General features: G+C 41.8%; 1 protein-coding gene across 8 annotated transcripts in view; it reads left to right on the forward strand.

The window, feature by feature from the left end:
• Ttc23 (tetratricopeptide repeat domain 23) overlaps nt 1-15,436 on the forward strand; it is a 91,096-nt gene that overhangs the window by 30,625 nt on the left and 45,035 nt on the right. For all 8 annotated transcript variants that reach the window (XM_051148709.1, XM_051148710.1, XM_051148708.1 and 5 more), the window contains exon 6: nt 5,816-5,993. In XM_051148709.1, coding sequence (XP_051004666.1) covers nt 5,816-5,993 — 178 coding nt within the window. The remainder of the gene's footprint in view (nt 1-5,815; nt 5,994-15,436) is intronic.

Genomic DNA, 15,436 nt, shown 5'->3' on the forward strand with positions numbered 1-15,436 from the left:
GGGAGAGGCACAGATATAGGTCTTTTCAAGTGTTGACTTTTGGAAATCCCACTTGTCCTCATTGGAGATTGGTCTCTCATCATAGCGTCATCCTTAGCTGCGTGCGTCCCCAAACAATCCTTCCCGCTCCCTGACAACAACACAGCATTCTCACCAAACTCCAGAACATGCAAGAGGAGACCCTGAGGCCTTAGGGACAGTAGAGGGGACTGCTTTGTTTAGTGCACGTAGGGTGAGTCTGCATCCCCACGTACGTGACATGCTTTGTGGAATGACTGGGATTATGTTTCCATTCAATAAAGTATGTCATGGTGTAAGTCATGAACCCGCCAAACATACTGTCACATTCCGTTGTTCAGAATTCTCTGTCTCTTCATCTGTCTGGTGTATCCTCAGGCTACCAAACGCACCACAGGCACACTAGGTGATAAATGCCCAAACATCCCCACAGCAGATAGAAAGGGATGATAGGAGGAAACCCTGCTGCCCGCAGGTTACCTGGGAGGAAGTGGAGACAAGATCTCCTGAAACTGCCTGACGCGTAAGGGAATTAGAGATGGAGGAAAGACTATAATTTAGTAGGTCCTCGATATGACACTGTTTCAATTCCTCTTTTATTAACTGTTTTGTAACTCTAGAGTGAGTGTGTCTTCCATTTGCCTTTTCTTTTTATGTGCTGTACCCTCCTAGAATTTCAGGAGACTCTGTGGGTTGTATCAGTGTGATAGCCCCACTTCTGCCTGGGTTGTGACAAGACCCTGTACTAGCGGGCACCATCGACTTCGTGGGGTGACAGAAAATGCTTCTTTCTGACACACTGTCCAACAGAGTGTTGTCCTTGTTTCTTTAATGAACTATTTGAAGCACATGAAACTGTAGATAATGTTACCCAAATTCTCAGGCATTTTTACCATCCGGTTTTCTTCCGTGGATTATAGAAAATTACCATAGTAAGATGAGCAGTTTTTGTTTGTTTGTTTGTTTGTTTTAAGATTTATTTATTTATTTATTTTACAGTGTTCTGCCTGCATGTGAGCTTGCATGCCAAAAGAGGGCACCAGATCTCAGTATAGGTGGCTGTGAGCCACCATGTGGTTGCTGGGAATTGAACTCAGGGCCTTTGCAGGAATAGACAGGGCTCTTAACCACTGAGCCATCTCTCCAGTCTCCTGAGCAGGTTTTTCATTTCTTTACTGTGTATATCTGAAAAGAAATATATATATATATATATATATATATATATATATATATATATATATATATATATATATTGTTTTTATAATAATGTCCTGGTTTTTTAGTTCCGTTGGGTTTGTAAAATGTCCTGGCTCATTTGCACACTATTTTCAATCACGTTGAGCTGATCTTTCCAATATCTCAGGTGCTGGAATTAAAGGTGTGTGCCATCACACCTGGCATATTGTCTTCCTATGGAGCTGTTTACATTAAAAATTAGTTCCGTAGACATTCTTTATATTTCTAGTACCCTAATTTGCTTGTTACAGGTATGGTACATGCATAGGCTGCAGGTTGCCCTTTCTGTCTTCCTGGAGCTATACTGGGCCGAGGAGTTGTACTTGGAACTGCTTTATCATTATTTGTGTGGGTGGCAAGGACTCAGACCCAGGGCCTTTCAAGTGCTGGGCAGCTGCTACCGCTGAGCTGCACCCCAGTGCTAGGAATTTCAGTTTTTACTGACCAATTAGCCTGCCTTTTCTGTTCTAACCTGTGTCTCGTAGAAGAATTGCTTCCTTCCCTGAAGGTGCAAGGTTACTGTTCTTGTGTTTTCTCTCAAACAGATCAAAACCATGCTCCATAAACTTAGGCTTATAGTTTATGTGGAGCTTTTGTGTACATGGCTTGAGGGCTCTTGTTTCACATAGTTATAAATTATGTTCGCCTATCTTTTCTTACTTTTGATGACAAGCATGTTTTATTCTTATAACAATGTCCTGATTTTTTAATTCAGTTGGGTTTGTAAAATCTCCTGGCTCATTTGCACACTATTCTATTTTCAATCACGTTGAGCTGATCTTCCCAGTCTTGCTGTCTTTCTGTTGTTTGTGATGAGAAGGGATCTCGAGCTGAGCCCATTTCTCCACAAGGACAGCCTGAGGCCACTCCTGTGGCTCATGGGGAGCAGGAGCGAGAGTACAGGATCTGACTGTGTGTGGCGGGCTTCAGGAGAGCTCTCCGTGCTCCCCACAACCTGGCTGGACAGGCTCAGATGAGGAAATCTCAGAAATCTGTCCTTGCCCATGCTCTGTACACTTGAGTACTCCAACTAAAGGTGGACTTTCTGCTCCTGTGCAGAGCTTGCACTAATGCTCCGCCCTCAGCCTGTACTGTTTTCCATAGCATTTTCTCTGAGGGGCATGAATTAGAAGGATGGTCTCTCGGCACTGGAAAGTGTCATGGCTTTTTCTAAACTCGGGTAATATGCTGCTGGTAGGTCACTGCAAGCTGGCTGTGGTCAGCATCATTACAAACCTGTCTCAGGAATAAAGAAGTGCTAGCTGAGCTAATGTGGACATTCCTTGTCCCTGTCTCATTTATTTTCTCACTCGTAAGCTTTGCTTTGGGCGTCCTTTGAAAGCGTTTGTCTAGATGCACTCGTCTTGAACCTTGCATTCCTCTATTCTGCCCCTGTGACCTCCACAGCAGTCTTGGAAGCAGAGGACATCGGCTTCCTTCCTTGACAGACTCAGTCGTTTCTGATCTTAAGAAATAAAAAACAGTGATGATTTCTTTCTCCTTTTCTCAGATGTCAGTGGCCTCACCTGAGTTCTTTAGGCAAATTGGATATAAACGAATCTAAAGTCACGTAGGAAGTGTGTGATATTTTTCTACATTTTAAGTGAGAAATCAAACAAATGTAGGCTTTTTGGGTTATATGATCATTGTGACAACTACTAAGATTTGCCACTGTTGTCCCAAAGCTAGGATGTGCAAATAAACCTTTATTCACAAGTGAGCAGACTTGATCCTCCCACCAGAGTTTGCTGACCCTCATTTTTTAAAATTCCAGCCTCATCTACCAAGAATCTAATTACTTGACTAAGTGATTTCATAAAAACTATATTTAGACCCTATTTCCATTACCAAGGGTCTGTGGATTTTTCTGCAAAAGGAAGATATGGAAAGGTAATGATCACACACATTTCAAGCTCATCAGGAGTGCAAAGGTCAAGCTAGGCTGTTCATCTCCCCTCCCCCCAAATCAGAATTGCTCTGATCTCCAACCTTGCTTGTTCCAGGAGTGTTTCTATCCTTGACCGCTCCCTAAGTCTAGGCGTCTTTCCAATTATAGACAACATCCAGGCTCATAAGCCATTCAGTCCATATTTTTACATTTTAGTATCTGGTGTGTATACACATACACAGATGCACATGTGCACATGCGCACACACACATTCATGAAAGCTAGTGTTCTCCCAGGCCAGAAAAGGGTGTCAGATCCCCTGGAACTGAACTGTAAACAGTCCAGAATGAGCATTTGGAACTGAACTCTATTCCTCTGAAAGAACATCTAGTGATCTTAACCACTGAGCCACCCCACCCACTTCATCTGACCGCAGACATTGAGACCACAGATGTGAAAAGCGTCTTACCTTCTATCAGTCAGTTCCTTTGTAGAACAAACACAGAAGTGAGAACTGCCTAGCAGCTGAGTAGGAATAGTCCTGCTCTGTGGTGTGTGTTTGCCCACAGCCGTGGAGCGGAAGAACCTTTTACACTGAGGCTGTCGCGTGGAGAGCGGCACAGGAGGGAGGAATCTCTTTCCTTAAAAACTTTGGACCTAAAATTATTCTATGAGAGAAACTATCAAATAGTCTTAACACTTTGCAGACTGATATTGTGAGTGTCAGTTATTCTGCTTGCTAAACAATTGATAGGGACTCTTTTTGTTTAATATGAGAGGTTATTGTCCTAAGAAACTAAGACTTTTCCCATTGTTACCTTTATTTCTGATGTTAAGCTGACTTTTTTTTTTTTTTTTTTTTTTTGAGAGCTAACACATAAAAGAGATTTTGGGAAATTTAGAAAATCATCAACAAGAATAGTAAGCAAGCCACTCACAATTCAGTTGCACAGACGGTGCACTCACTGACATGTTTGTGGCCTCTCCCTGCGTATTTGTGCCCATATAGATCAGCTATAAAAATTTCACATGCAGCAGCTAATGAACAAAATATCTTTAAAGCCTACCGTTTTACAAAAGAACATAAAAATTTATGTGAGGGAGGTAATAAAAAGTTCAGCATCAGCTTTAATGGCTCTTTGGCATTCTACCATATAGATATTCCTACTGTAATCTCCGTGGGCAGTTCCTTCATGTCGAGTTTGAAGTGCTCTGTACTTTTCTGTTGTTGTTGTTGTTGTTGTTATAGCCTTAGCAAACATTCTTGTGTGTTTCTCACTGTCATGTCCAAGTATCTCTTGAAGATAAATTTCTGTGATATCAGCAGGGTTAATGTGTGTCTCTTCATTTTTGTGTATAATCTTGGTACTGAGGAGTTTTTATTCAATTACAATCTCCTCAAAATTAATGAGAATATTCCAGGAGGCAGAAGCAGGCAGATTTCTGTGAGTCCAAGGTCAGCCTGGTCTACAGAGTTTCAGAACAGCCAGGACTACCCAGAGAAACCCTGTCTCGAGAAAGAAAAAAAAAAAAAAGGAATTTTAAGGCGGGTGCGGTGACTCACACCTTTAATCCTAGCACTTGGGAGGCAGAGGCAGGAGGATCTCTATAAGTTTGAGGCCAGCCTGGTCTACAAAGAAAGTCCAGCACAGCCAAGGGATGTGTGGTATATGCACATATGTGCTTGGTATATGCACGTGCATGGGTGGGTGGGTGGGTGGGGTGTGTGCACATGTTTGTGTGGGGTGTGTGTGTGTGTGTGTGTGTGTGTGTGTGTGTGTAGCTGTAATCACATATTTGTGTGGGTGTTATAGGGGGATGTTGGATGTCCTGTTCTGCCACTCTCTGGGTCCCCAGTAACCTTCTGTTTCTGCCTCGTCATGCTGGGCTTAGGGGTGTGCACAGCTGTATTTGGCTTTTTGCTTCGACACTGGAATCCAAACCCAAGCCCTCATGTGTGCAGAGCAAGTGGTCTTACCCACTGAGCATCCCTCCACCCATAAGGGACAACACCTCAACAGAGTCCTGACTGTCCTGGAACTCCCCATGTAGACCAGGCTGGCCTTGAACTCACAGAAATCCACTTGCCTCTGCCTCCCTAGTGCTGGAATTAAAGGCATATGCCACCATGCCTAGCACCATGCTGGACAACTTCTAAACAGATCAGTTACAGAATCTCAGCATCCATACTTCTTTAAACGGAAACCCCTACATAGCTCTTCTCTGTGTCGAGAGACTCTACTAAATACTTTTGTGAATGAATTGATTTAATATTTATAATGATCCAGTGAAACAGGAACTATTATTATTCTTAATTTGTAGGTGAGGAAGCTGGTTACAGGTGATTGAAAGATTGAACTTCATGAATCTGGCAAATGGAGAGCTGGCTCTTAAGCCTCCCTGGTCTTCAGGCTCCAGAACCGATCCTCCTCACCAGCATGCCCTGCTTCCTTCTCGAGGGAAAGCTTAGCTTGCAAGCAAACAAGCCTCAGTACCAGGGTCAGGGAGACTAGATTTTCAATGTTGGCTCACTTAAAAATAAAAATGTTGCAAGACTGTGTTTGATAGGTACAATTAACATTGTCAACTCTGAATAAAGGAAATTGCTGTCAATCATATGAATGAACCACAGCCAATCAGCTTTTTTCTTTCTTTCTTTTTTTCTAACTTTAGGGTATATCAAGGCCAGAAAAGACCAAAAGAAGCTTTGCCCTGCTATCAAAAGGCTTTGGAATATACTGAGATCATCAGAGACGAAAACAGTATTGAGTGTGTACCCATACTCAGGGAACTGGCAGGCGTGGAGCAAGCCTTGGGACTCTACGATGCTGCCATCAACCATTTCTCACGGGTAAGGTGCAATATACTGGTCCCCAAAGCTGTGCTGGGCCAGTGCTTTTCATAAACACAGGAACCGGAACAGCTCTGAAATGCTGGCCCTGTCATCTGCTGAAGAGAATTAAAACACTTGGTCACCGTTTAGCAAAGATTTTTGCGTTAGAAAGTTAAGTAGGTGTGTACTGGACCCCAGTCCTTGCTGCTAATGAAAATAGCCTGAAACTCTCTGTTTCTCACATTACACATACAACTCAAGTGCGATTCCAGGAGTTTCTTTATATTTATTAAATTATTTAGAATGTGCGCTACTAAACTGATAGTATTTTTTAAAAAAAGGAAACTTAAAAAGTTATGTGTACCTATGTCTCTCTGTGTGCATACACTCATGTGTATGGGTGCCCTCAGTAGCCAGAGATATCAGACCCCCTGGAGCTGGAGTTGTAAGTAGTAGGGAGCCACCTGACACAGCTGCTGGGACCAAACTCAGGCCCTCCGCAAGAGCAATGTGCTCTGGTAACTGCTAAGCCATCTCCAGCCCCGGGACTACGCCTTTTATTTACCCTGTAAATTCTTCGTCTGGAGACCTTTCAAGGTGTACTAGGAGGTGTCTTTCTACTCTGTCGTCATGAGTTTCCTCAGCATGTGTGCTGAATATGCACAATCGCTACAAATAGATTGTGTAGCCGCGGGTGGGCAGGGGCGGGGAGGGGAGAGTTTGAAGAAACTGGTTTTCATGCTTGGAGCACTAGCAAGTGCAGAAGGTCTGGAAATGAGGACAGGGTTGCTCTGCCGCCTTCTTCTGGGAAAGTACAGTAAGTTTGCTCTTCAGGCCAGCTGATTGCCTGAGGTCCGTTCATTTGACTGACAGTCATCTTTACTTAAAGTTGACTGTGTTAACTGTACCTATGAGGTATTGTCCGGCAACATCTGGACTGGTGTTGGAGTAAACAACCAGGCACCAGAGCCACAGCGATGCCACCCGGCTAAGCACCACAGGGAGCCAGACAGCTTTGCATCACACCATCTGCTCAAAGCACCTTTTTACGTTTTTTTTTTCTTCTGGCAATCTAAAATATATCCTAACCCATTCCTGTTATTTTAAATGAGATAATAATGACATGGTACTAAGAATACATCATAACCCTGCCTCTTAAAATTTGTCTGACAATTTATACTCCCACTCACAGTGTGTTGGAGTGTCTCAATCTCTCCCTTTATCCAGATCATCTCTTTTAGTCATTAATACCACTGTGTAACGTATTGTTTCCAGCTTATAGATAAGGAAGATGAGAATTAGAAAGGCTGAGTGATGTACCCAGAAATACATAATCCGAAAAGCCATCATTCAGAGCAAAGCCTGATACTGAAGTAGACGCGAGGGGGAGCGGGGGTTGTGTGAAGCACGGAGGGGAGCAAGCCACTTTGCAGGGCTACTGAAATAGCAAAAGCAGAGCACGGGGTGGGTTTGATGTAGGCTGAAGATACCGGGGATGAAGAAAAGCAGATGATTTGAGACAGGCTTGGGAGGCAGCGTAGATAGGACTTAGAAACCAGACCTGGTGGGACAGGAGGAGAACCAAAGCAGATTCTCAGATTTCTGGGAATACAGACCACTGAGGGGATGCTTGCACTATTTCTGGGGGGCAGGAATGATAGAGAGAGCTAGGCTGCAGCTTGGATGATGAGTCTGTGATGCCTGTGAGGCAGAAAAGTGCAAGCGACAGCCAGACAGTTGGAGATTTGGGACTAGAGCTAAGGGACACATCCACCTGGGCTCAGTGGTTGTCCTGGGAGAGGGTGGTTTCTAAAGTACTGGACGGTGAGGAGGGCTAGCATTTTTGCCATCCGTTATCTTCTTTGGAGAGGTGTTTATTAAGGTCTTTGCTATTTTGTAAATCAAATTTTCTTGCTGTTGAGTTTTAAGAGGTCCTTCTATATTTTGCGTAGGTCTTTATCAGGTGTGTCTTTAGCAGACATCCTCCCAGATTTGCCATCTTATTCTCCTGGCATTGTCTTTTATCAGGGAAGAATTTGTCTTTAATTGAATGTTTCCCTGTGTGTGTTTATGTATGTAGATGCACAATGCCATGGTACATGGGTAAAGGTCAGAGGACAGCTTGCTGGAGTCTGGTCTCCTCTACAATGCTGGCTCTCGAGATGAACTCTGGGTCTCAGCCTTGGCAGCAAGCATCCTAACCCACTGAGCTCTCTCACTGGCTCAGAAAATTACAGTTTTAATGATATCCAACTTACCAGTTACTCAATGTTTGGTATATTATCTAAAAAGTTATTATAAACCCAAGATCATTGAGAGTCTCACAGCTTTTTTTTTTTTTCTTTCCCGCGCCCCCAGCTTTTTTTTTTTTTTCCCCAAGACAAGATTTCTCTGTATAACCACCCTGGCTATCCTGGAACTTGCTTTGTACACCAGGCTGGCCTTGAACTCCAAGAGATCCGCCTGCCTCTGCTTCCCAAGTGCCACAATGCCCACCTGATTTTCCTATAGTTTAGTGCTTTACTTGTAGGTCTTTGATCCATTTCAAGTTAATTTTGTGAAGTGTGAGATTTGTGCTAGGTTCATGTTATTTCATCTGAATGTTCACTGACCCCAGCAGTATATGTAGGAAAGGCTGTCTGACCTCCATTATGTTGCCTTTGGGCTTTCAACACAGATTAATATCCATGTGAGCCTAACTCTGAACACTGTGGTCTGATCCACTGACCTATTGTATCACCTTGCTGCCCCATCAGGGAGTCTAGGCCCCATTTCTCATTTTGTTAGAGTTGGGTTTACTGTTTTCAGTCCTTTTTTTTTTTTTTTTTCCTCATATAAACTCTAGAATCACCTGTCGGTCACCATAAAATAACCCATTTACATTTGATTAGGATTATGCTCAGTCTCTAGAACTGATGTTTTAGCAGCACTGCATCCTGCTGTCTGAGAACACAAAACGTCTCTGTGTGGTTCTTTCAACAACTTTCGTTTATCGATGCATGCTGTAGTTTTATATAGTTTTGTCCCGTGGAGTTTCACTTGTTTCATTAGATTTCAGTTTGGAATCAGATTTCAAATCAAATTTTATTAAATATTTCACTTTGTAGTGATGGTAGGGCAAGCGGTGTTGCTTTTAATTTCAGATTCCCGTTTGTTGTTGGATGTATGAGAACAGCCAGCTGTTATCTTGCTGTGAGGGCCTCTTGGGCCCAGGTGTTTTAAAACAAAGGACTTCTTTCAGAATTCCAGTGTATCCTCTGCAAATATGGACAGTTTATTTCTTCATCCCCAATCTGTCTATTTGCCCTTCACTTCACTGTCGTCCTGTTGGACTCTTCAGGACTCAGCGTTTGCAAAGCAGCGATGAGGGGCAGCCTTGCTGCTGATCTCCGGAGACAGCTGTGGGTTTTTCACCACTGAGAATGACATCAGCTGTTACAAAGTTTCCTCCTTTCCCACTTTTATGAGAATTTTCTTTTTAATCATGAATGGACATTAGATTCTGTTGGATGCTTTTTCACATGCATTGATATGATCCTAAGATTTTTCTTCTTTATCTTATATATTCCTTAGAGTATATACGTTGTTTTTCAAATGCTATTCCTTAAACATTTATGACTAAATCTATATCTACCCCTAAAGCTTTAATTTTTCCTTTGTTTGCCAATGCCTATAACGCAAAAGAAATATATCAAGTGATACTATGTTCAGATTAATTTATCAACGGCCACAACTCAACAAAACTCACTAGGATGAAAGCAGCTTCTGCAAGACCCAATATTGCCAACGTGCATACAAAGACTCGAGGTCAGTGAAGAGAGGCCTTCCCAGGCCACCCTCCAGAGTGTGCTAGTCTATCCCTAGAGGTGCTAGGTCTTCCTAGAGAAGGCATGTGTGCTTAAGGAAAATCCAGACATGTTAGTTAAAACTGAAGAGTTACATTGTTTTACAGTGTGGTAGACATGGCATTGTGGATTTTTCCTTGGGAGGCAAACCCAGCAGTCTGTGAGGCACTAGAGCTAGGTAGGCCACAGTACAGAGCCTACACTGAGAAATGCACATGTCTAAAAGCATGTACCAGAAAAGGAATCATATGTGACTCACAGATGAAGCCCTTTCCAGAATGTCAGGGTTTTCCACTCTCAGGAGACCTTAGCACTATGTGATGGGAAATGACTTTGCCTCCTGTTTGTGATCCCATATTCCCCATTTATAATCCCCTGCTGTACCTGTTTTCCCGGGCTATCTATATTGGCATACATATAAACATACATAGCTATCTGCATATGCCCAAAGGGATAATCGCATGCTTTAGAGGAGCCGGGGAGATGGCTCAGCAGGTAAAGCCCTTGCCACCAAGCAAGAAGACCTGAGGTCAGCCCCTGGAACTCACATGGCAGAAGGAAAGAACCCATCTCCACAATTTGTCCTCTGACCTCCACATGTAGGTCATTGTATATGCATGTCCATACACTTATACATACAAGCACGCAAGTTGTATCAAAGTATAATAAAAATTTAAAGCATTTGGAAAGTTTAATGTCCCTTTATTCCCAGATAGTTCAGTGTATGTTCTGTAAGGACAAGGATATTGGCAATACAGTTATGAAGCACAGGAATTTCTCTATTGGCACAGGTCACATTCCACTTTGTTGCTTGACTCCATTCTACCCTTCATGATTTTCCATCCAGTACAGACTCGGGAAAGGAGCATGTGTTGCATTAGGTATCATAACTCTGGTCTTTAATCTGGGATGGTTTTTCTGTAGAGTCTGCCTTCTATGACACTGAAATTTACGTATATACTTATGTGTGCCAGCTTTGCGTAGATGGTTTATCAGTTTTAGTTTGCCTGGTGTTTCTCATGACTAGGTCTGAGTGATGTGTGCCCTGATAGAACACTACAAGGAGGATGTGCATTGCATCCAGAGGCACCGTGCCCATCTGTCCTACATTGGTGACATTCATCACCCTGTCATGATGATACATAGTTTCTCCACTGTGTAGCGACTGTTTCCTCCCATGGACCTAATTAGCATACTATATTCTTCTCCCTGCCAAATATTTCCTTCTAAGTTTAACATTTATTGGTAACTCTTTCCTGACAGATTCTGTTTCTTTGTTTGTGTGTCTGTTCCGAGACAGGGTTTCTCTGTGTAGCCCTAGCTGTCCTGGAATTCACTCAGTAGACCAGGCTGGCTTGGAACTCAGAGATCCACCTGCCTCTACCTCCCAAGTGCTGGGATAAAAGGTGTGCGCCACCACTGCCAGACTTCCTGACAGAGTCTTAACTGTGGTAGTTGGAAAATTCTGGTTTTCTAGTCTATCATTCCTACTGCATTTGTCAGTTGACATTCTGCTGTTAGGAATAGCTCCCACTTTCTTCGCACCAAGTAAGTAACAAATATATATGGTCCACAAGCCTGAGGCAGAGAGACAGCTAGCTGGGAATGGCATGGGCTTTTGAAACCTCAAAACCCACTCCTAGTGTCAAACCTCTCCCAGCAAGGCCACACCTCCTACTCCTTCCCAAACAGTTCCACCAACTGGGGACCAAGTGTTTAAATATATGAGCCCATGAGGGTCCTTCTCATGTAAACCACACATGTGTGAGACTACTAGATTAAGTACAGTGTACTTTGGTGGTTTTATATTATTGAAAACTACATTACTATTTTTCTCTTGTTTTTCATTGTGCTATACTTCTGAGTTGCCTTTCAGGAGCACATGCCATGTGTATTTCTACTCATATGTATAAGAACACCAGTCTCCCCACAGTCTGTTTAAACAAAGAGTATTGTCAAGCTTTCAGGTTAGTTCCAATCTGATGGGTGAGAAATGACATTTCAATATAGCTTAAATCTGCATTTCTATTTTTAAAACTGGAGTTGAATATCTTTTCATATGTTAAAGGAACTCTAATTCTGTGAATTGTCTTTTTGCGTGACTTATTCATATCATTTGCCAATTTTTAAATAGGATTTTTGATCTAGCTTTTCATAGCTGTTAAAGCTTTTTTAAAAATATATATTACAATATTGATCCTGGTATCCATGATACATGTTGTAAATATTTTCACTCAAATTGTCATTTGTTTTTAAATTTGGCTCATTTTTATTGAGGTCGTTTATACAACATTAAAGCTATTCTCTTAAAGTATACAACTTAGTGGTGTTCTTATTTATTAATTTTTTGCAGCCAGTATCTAGTTCCATATAGTTTTTGAGAAACAATTAAGCCATTAGCAGTCAATTTCCATTCCCTCCTCGTAGCATCTGTCAGTTTCCTGTCTATGTGGAGTTGCTTATTCTGGACATTTCATAGAAACAGAGTGTGACAATATATGGCCTGTTGTGTCCGACTTAATATATTCATGCCTTACTCACATTTAGTGTCTGTTTGTATTTCAGTCCTTTTCATATGTATATATATATATCCAATAACTTACCATTTGATAGACATTTGGGTTGTTTCTGCTTTGGGGCTATTAATAAGAATTTATACTCAAAGGGCTGGAGAGATAGCTCAGTGGTTAAGAATACTAGCTGCTCTTCCAAAGGACCCGTGTTCAATTCCCAGCACCCACACGGCACCTTACAACTGTCTGTAACTCCAGGATCTGACACCCTCACACAGACATACATGCAGACAAGACTCCAATGCACATAAAATAAAAATAAATAATATTAAAAGAGAATTAATACTCAACTTTTATAAGGACATTTTCGTTTCTCTTGCGTGTAAGACTAGGAGTACCCACTTAGTGACAGGGTAACTATCTGAGCTTTGGGAAGCCACTAGGCTGTTTTCCAAAGTGACCTCAACATTTTCTGTTCCTACCAATGAGGTATTTCCTTACCAATACATCTTGTTATCTGTGTGGGGTTTTTTTTAAAGATTTATTTATTTATGTATTACGTATACAGCTGTATGTGTGCCTGCACATCATAGGAGGGCACCAGATCTCATTATAGATGGTTGTGAGCCACCATGTGGTTGCTGGGAATTGAACTCAGGGCCTTTTGAAGAGCAGTCAGTGCTCTTAACCTCTGAACCATCTCTCCATCCCATTATCTGTGTTTTTAAATCATAGCTGGACTATTGAGTATATTTTCAGTTTTAACTTCCTTCATTACTAACTGTGTATCTTTTACGTTTGTTGGCCATTTTTATACCTTTACTGGTCAAATGTTGTTTCAAATCCTGTGCCTGTTTTAGACAGTTCTTTGACTTCTCATTCTTTTCTGGGAGTTGCTTGTATATCCTGATGCTAGAGCCAGGCTGCCCATTGGGCATGGAGTGTAAATGGTTTCCTCTACTCCCCTTTCTTTCTTTCTTTCTTTCTTTCTTTCTTTCTTTCGGTTGGCTTTTCAAGACAGTGTTTCTCTGTGTAGTCTTGGCTGTCCTGGACTCACTTGGTAGACCAGGCTGGCCTCGAACTTACAGCTATCTTCCCGCCTCTGCCTCCCAGACTGCTGAAATTACAGGAATGCACCACCATGCCCAGCTCTTCACTCACTTTCTTAATGGTGCAAAAGCTTTTACTTTCAATTAATTCTAATGTGTCTGTTTTTCTGTTGCTTTTAGTTTCACATCTAAGAAACCACTGGATAATCTAAGTTCACGAAGATTTGTATCTCTGTTTCCCTGAAGCAGCTTCCAGCTTTCAGGTCGGACACACACGGTCTTTGAGTTTCATGTGTGCTCTGACATAAGGGGTCAACTCCACTCTTTGTACTTGGCTACCTGCCTATATCAGCTCATACATTCACCATGGAATTACCTCAGCATGCTTGTCAAAACCAAACAGCCTCAAGTAACAGGGGCTTATTTGAAGACTATCAGCTCTATTCTTTTGATCTAAGTTTTACAATCAGTGACTGTAATCTCACTTTGATATTCCTTTACAAGAACATTCTGACTATTGAAGACCCCTTGGGTTCTCATGTGAATTTTAGGATCAGCCCATCAATTTCTGCCCCTTGCCCTCACAAAAAGTTCCACCAGAATTTTGAAAGACATTGCATTAAATCTGTACTTAAGATGTAAAAGTTGCCATCTTAACAATAGCTTGCTCTATACATAAACATGGATATCTCTCCAGTACTTAGGTCTTCTCTTGTTTATTTCAGTATGCTTATTTTAAGTTTTGGGTTGTTTGTTTGCTTGGTTGGGTTTTTTTTTGTTTTGTTTTGTTTTTTTTTTTTGAGATAGGGTTTCTCTGTGTAGTTCTGGCTGTCCTGGAACTCACTCTGTAGACTCTGGCCTCAAACTTAGAGACGCACCTGCCTCTGCCTCCCAAGTGCTGGGATTAAAGGTCTGTGCCACCGCACATTTCAATATGCTTTGTAAGTTTGAGTATAAATGGTTTTGTTTGGTTACTGTTTTGGGGTGTATGTGTGTGTTGTAGGAATGTGTTGGATACAGTGTGCCTCTCACTGGTACCCATGCCTGATATCTTACATGGACGCTGGTGTCCTAAACCTAGGTCCTTATCCTTCAAGTATTCACTGAGCCATCTCTCCAGCCTTAGAGTTACATGCTTTGTACTTACTTAGATAACTCATCCCTAAATATTTGTTGTTGTTTTAAACTTCTATTCATTATCATCTGTGTGTGTGTGTGTGTGTATGTGATGTGTGTGTGTGTGTGTGTGTGTGTGTGTGTGTGTGATGTGTGTGAGGGCAGCCACACATATGGTGGTCAGAAGACAACTTTTCAAAAGTGGTTCTATTCTTCCTCTGTGGGTTCTTGGGTCCAAACTCAGGGTGTGAGACTTGCTTGGCAGAAGCTTCTATGTACCTACCGAGCCATCTTGCCAGACATGTTTGTTGTATTTGATGCTGTTATAGGAAACGGTGTTTTCTTAACCTTTTCTGAGTATTCACTGATAGTATAGGAAAGTAAATGCCTTTTAGTGCTCATCTGGTGTATTGCAACCTTGGTGGACTTATTGGTGATTCTTTTTGTCATTCATTTGTCTCCATATGTCCAAAATTTTCTTAATCTTCTGTTGCATTTAAGTTTTGAATTTAAGTTAGAAGGTTTCTCTCTACCTGTGTTATAGATGAAACCACTTGCTTTTAGAATATTTGGCAAGTTTGATAGTTAACTATTATTTTTATTTATTCTAAAGGCTAATAAAGATTAAAGAGTGTTTTAAAGAAGGAGAAAATTGGTAAAGCGAAAGTAACATTAAATCTAAGGTCAGAAAGTCAGGCTTGGAGTCCAGACTCTCTGTTTAGCAGCTCTTTCGTTATAGGCTAGTCACCTAGCCCCTTTAACGACAGTAACTCTACAAAAGCACTTTCCGCTTCGTAGAAACTGCTCCAAGTTTCAAAACACGTAAGTGCTCCAAACTCACAGGCCGACCGCCAGGGTAAGCTGCTTTTACTTATTTACAGCAATTATTAAACACTTATCACGGTTCCCTCTTTTAAAGGATATTTACCTGAAGGGAA

This window comes from Acomys russatus, chromosome 7 (assembly GCF_903995435.1).
Source record: "Acomys russatus chromosome 7, mAcoRus1.1, whole genome shotgun sequence".
Taxonomy (NCBI): Eukaryota; Metazoa; Chordata; class Mammalia; order Rodentia; family Muridae; genus Acomys; species Acomys russatus.